This window comes from Theobroma cacao, chromosome 5 (assembly GCF_000208745.1).
Source record: "Theobroma cacao cultivar B97-61/B2 chromosome 5, Criollo_cocoa_genome_V2, whole genome shotgun sequence".
Lineage (NCBI taxonomy): Eukaryota > Viridiplantae > Streptophyta > Magnoliopsida > Malvales > Malvaceae > Theobroma > Theobroma cacao.
The window spans coordinates 7,729,756-7,734,879 of record NC_030854.1 but is presented as its reverse complement, the minus strand read 5'-3'; the positions used below and the strand labels follow the sequence as shown (position 1 = coordinate 7,734,879).

The following is a 5,124-nucleotide window of genomic DNA, read 5'->3' as shown; positions in this document are numbered from 1 at the left end:
GGGTTCATAGTCCTACACCTTCTTGGTTAGTTGGGGGCCCACGTATCACTGTAAAAGTAATTTTATACTTTAGTTATGTGATTTAAAGTATGTATGAACATATTTAGCTTTTACACCATGTTTTTGGCTGATTTCGGTATTTTCGAAGAAAAATGACGAAAATACCCCTGTGAGCCAAAATAATATTTTATTATTTTGATTTGGAAATGACTTATGATTTCTTGAAATGCGAGATTTAATAACTGTCGCTCACCGGGGAGATGCGGAAGCTGATGCTAAGCCTTGCGGGGTTTCGATCGGCATTCGGGGTAATGAGTGCCTATTAGGACGTCGCGGCGGTTGTCACAGGCCCGATGGGAGTTCTGGGTCGTGACACTGCAAGTCCGAGTGTTATATATATATATTTTCCATGTTTTCCAGTACGCGTTGCACTACTACGTGCTTCGTGGTTGTGGCGCTGCTACTCTTACACACCTTGAGGCATACTTCTCAGTCGAGGGGACACGATGCTAGTCCCATAGTGGCAGTGGTGCTTAAAGCTTTTTTTGCTTGCTTAGACTCTACTTCATTACTTTGACTTTGATATAATTTTTAACTATCTTCCAAGTTGAACTGTGTGGAGTGGTAAACAAAAAAATTGTATATTTGTCTCTTATCTTCCCAATGGTTTAAGAATCATGTCAATTGGACTTTTGTACTAAAAGATATACTCAAAATACCACAACATTTGCAAATAAAGTCTAAATAGACCATCTTTCCAAAGCACATCTACAAAAACATAAAACTTAACTTAAATAGTAACAAAAATTAAAATAAAACATCATAAAAGAAATTAGCACAATTGAACCCAATAAAATAGATGGCTAAAAATCCTAATATTTAAATTAAATCTCAAGAACTTAGATAAAATATATTAAAAATTAAGACCAAATAACTCTATAAAATAGAGTTATTATTTACCTGTTAAAAGTAATTAGAAATTGACATGCCTCTTTATGTTGGTACTACAAATTGATTCTCTAACAACTGCAACCTTATTGTATTTTTCTTGGTAAATAGTTTCTCAAGTATCTTTCAAATTTTCTTAGGAGAACTAATATCACAAACATGATCAATCAATTCTTTGCCAATTGATGTCCACAAAGCAACGAGAGCCTCGACACACTTAAACTTCAATTTTCTTTATGACTCAACATTATTAGGAGTATCAACAAAAATTTCTACATCAGCACCAACAACTAATTCCCACAAATCTTGACCTTGAAGATAAGCCTCCATACACATTCTCTAATACATGTAGTTTGTGCTTACAAACTTCTCAACAGCGCATTGTGTGTTAAGAGAATTTCCCCTCTTAGGAATGTTAGCTCCATAATCATGAGGAAATATCCAATAGGGGGGGTTGAATTAGAGTTCTAAAAAATATTCTTTTCAACCAATTAAACATTTAAATAAGACAAGTTCTCAAATTTGTTTTCGATTTAAAACATACCAAAAGTAATTTAGTAAACAATTGAATAAGCAAAAAAGTTGAAAGCAAATTTTCAAAGCTTTTCAAAGTGAAGTAAAATGTACAAGTATAATAAGTGAAGAGTAAAGAGAAAATGTACAAGTTCAAGGAGTAAAAAGAAGCAAGAAATGACACAAAGAATTTATAGATGCTCAACCCTCTCTATAGGTGCCTGCATCTTCTCCCTTAGCAAGCTAAGAAGTTCAAATTCACTATTAAATAAATCAATACACTGTCTTTTAAAGGTTCAAGCATAACCATTGCATTTTCAAGGATAAAGCATAATCATTGCCCTTTCAAGGATCAAGCATAACCTTTAGAAGCTACCATTTAAAGGCTAAGGCATAACCTCTTTGCCTTTCAAGGATCAAGTATAACCTTTAAATATTACCTTTTTAAAGGCTAAGGTATAACTTTTTTCTCTCTTACAATTTTGAGTAGCAAGGATACCTCTAGAAGGTGGATTTTGCTAAGTACAATGGAGATAAAGTATAATGAATACATAGGAGTGGTTGTACAAAGAATTTAAAGCTCAAAGATAGCTTAAAGAGCTGGGTGGAAGAATATGAGTTGCTTGCTCTAACATGGTTTTTCTTCCTTCGTCCTCTTTTCTTCATGTCATTTGATTCTTGATCAAATGATCATTTTCTCTAATCTTCTTTCATCTAAATTGTGTAGAAGAAGTCCTTTTTATACTTGAAAAAGTTTGGAGCTGTTGGGGATAATTTGATAGAGGAACTATCCATTTTTTTGTGTTTAACGACTACTTTCTAAAGTCTAAGAATCAACTCTTTCTTCTCAAGACATCGATTCTTTTTATCACTAGAGCATTTTGTTTCCCGAGAATCAATCAATGCATTTCTAAGAAGTTGATCTTTTTGCCTTTGGAGCATTTTGTTTTCTAAGAATCTATCTTTGCATTCTTGAAACATTGATTCTTCTTATCCCAGATTTCTTAGGAATTGATCTTTGCCTCTCAAGAAGTCGATTCTTCTTTTACTTTGGGCATCAAATTCAAAATTCGAATTTGCTTTTGTTCGCTCCATCCTTATCCATTCTCCAATCTCTTCTTCAAATTTCTAATTTTTCTCTTTTTCTAGCTCCAAAAATTGATCATTTGATGCTTGAGAAGCGACTTTTGTTCTTCTAGTGGCTTTTGTATCTTCAAGAATCGATGTTTCCTTTTCAAGAAGTCGATTCTTATGGCTTGAATTTGGGATTTAAAATATTCAAAAGATTTTTCATTTCACAAACAACTTCAAACAAGAAGTTCAAAGATCATTAAAGTATGAAAACACTAAAGGATTGCAAAAGCTTTCAAACAAGAAGTTCAAATAAGAAATTTTGATCACTTTTTTTATCATTTCAAGACTCTAATCATTTTAAAACTCATAAAGCTAACATCCTCCATTTACTAACTCCATTTGGCAGAATAAGGACTTCCTCTCAACGGTTTTAAATCTCGACTTAATAGACAAGAAGAATACAAAAAATTTTAACAAGGCTCTGATACCATAGAACATAACAGTGAGGAAAAAGATACGTATTCAAAGTGGGAAGAAAGGAAAATTCTGGAGATATGAGCTTTTGTGTATTATTTTAAATTGTGTGCATCTTAACAAAATTACATTAGATGCTTTGTATTTAAAGCTACAGGCATAATGTCACTCTCTTAAAATATCTCAACTATTTCCGTAAAATCTTACCCATAATCAAGTAAAACAATCTTTTGTTGGCACCTCACCTTTGACTTAGTTTAACCAAAACAGTAAGAACTAAACATTGACTCAGTAAATAATAAATGACTAATAAAGAAACCAATAATAAATATGCACGGTAAGATGCAATAATTTGTAACAAATGATCCAATTTAAGTTGTTTTCTTAGACACGTGGCAATGATCTAAGCATGAAGCAAGAATATGACAATAATGCGAGTATGAGGCAGGGAGCTAGCGACAACGGGGCACAAGAATTATATTCATTACCATGACTGTCGTAAATTCCAGACCAAATTGGTTTTAAGAAAACAGGCTCTTGATGACCGTGGACATTGAGGGATTCGTTGTGCTGTAGCCTCCATCAATCACCAGATTGAGTCCACTTACGTATTTGGACTCATCACTTGCTAAATACAGAGCTGCCTGAGCAACATCGTCAGGTTTCAATACTGTCCCCTTCAAGTTTGCCCCCTTGGAAACCAGCTCCTCCACTTTCTCCTTCTCCATCATGCCGAACGGTTTCCTTAGCAGTGGGGTTGCCACTCCAAAGGGCGAAATGCAATTCACTCTTATCCCATACTGCCCCAACTCCACACACAAATTCTTAGCCAATCCTACAAGTGCATGCTTTGATGTAACGTAGGCATGCCCGGCATCAGTACCACCTATCACTGAGAACACGCTTGAAGTAAAGAGAATGCATCCTTTCCTGGCTGGGATCATCACCTTGGCAGCATATTTCGCACCCAAGTATCCTCCAAAGACATTGACATCAAGAACCTTCTTGAATTTCTCATCATCTGAAGAAACTATACTCTTATCTGGACCGGCTATACCGGCGTTGTTGAACATGATATCAAGCGATCCATAGGTGGAGACAGCCAAATCGACTGCATTTCGGACATCTGAATCGCTTGTAACATCACAGTGAACGTAAGAGATGCTTTGGTGGCCAAGTTCTTCACATATAGATTGTCCAAGATCATCTTGGATGTCTGCAATGACGACCTTTGCACCCTGGTGGACAAAAAGCCTTGCTGTGCACTCACCTATGCCGCTAGCGCCTCCAGTTATCAGCGCCACCTTACCTTGTAGCCTGTAATAGCAAAAAGTTAAACAGGGTTATTCTACATGCCAGGCAGTGATAAAGGTTATTAATTGGAAGCGAAAGACAGAGGATATTCTAGCATTATGATTGCAGCGTGTTTTACTTATCTTCTTAGGTTTGAAGCCACCGAAGAATTGGCACTCATCTTTCCCTTAAAATCGATGAGAGATCACTACTGCAATGAAGAGCTCCTCAAGCTTGCAATGAAGAATTGTTGAAGTTTGAATCATAATCAATGGTTCCTTGTGCTTTTATAGAAGACAAAAAATAAAATTCTCACAATAAAATTTAGGGATATAGAATAGATCAGACATGTGCAGCTGAAGTTTTGTTTGACCAAAAGAATTATCTATTAAGTAAGGACAAAATAGCGTGACAAGGCGAACAGGGACAGATTCATACCGAGGTATGGGGTTGCTTGCTCCCCGCCGTTGAAAATTTTCTAATTTCTGTATGTATTTTTTTTCAAAAACAAGTGGCTCCCCATGTTTTTTCCCAACCTCCTGTCAAAATGAAACACATTGGATGGGTTTATGCTTATCATTTATGGGAACCGACCAATACTCCAAACACAGACCCACCAATAATTAATAAGCACTAATTAAGCAGTTATAGAAGTGTGGCTTATAAACCCAAAGAGGCCAAGATCATGATGATATGACTTAAGATAAAACAAAATATATAATAAAAATTATTAAAAATAAATTACATTTCAAAGATAAAAGTTTAAAAAAAAATAAACAAACTTCAACTGCAATAAGTGAGGTTATTTTCAGCTATGAACAT

The 5,124-nt window shown here is 35.2% G+C and overlaps 1 protein-coding gene across 1 annotated transcript; it reads right to left on the bottom strand.

Moving 5' to 3' along the window:
- LOC18598348 (secoisolariciresinol dehydrogenase) lies at window positions 3,326–4,598 on the bottom strand. Its single transcript, XM_007027841.2, has 2 exons — window positions 4,446–4,598; window positions 3,326–4,326 (listed from the first exon to the last, which is right to left on the bottom strand). Exons 1-2 carry the CDS (start codon window positions 4,481–4,483, stop codon window positions 3,531–3,533), a joined length of 834 nt encoding a protein of 277 aa, XP_007027903.2. The 5' UTR covers window positions 4,484–4,598; the 3' UTR covers window positions 3,326–3,530.

What these genes read in the sequence shown, in the direction of transcription:
- LOC18598348 (XM_007027841.2), bottom strand. Translation starts at nt 4,483, where the DNA reads ATGAGTGCCAATTCTTCGGTGGCTTCAAACCTAAGAAG. An exon ending in GTGGCTTCAAACCTAAGAAG is followed by an intron (nt 4,327 to 4,445) that starts ATAAGTAAAACA and finishes TTGCTATTACAG; the next exon opens with GCTACAAGGTAAGGTGGCGC.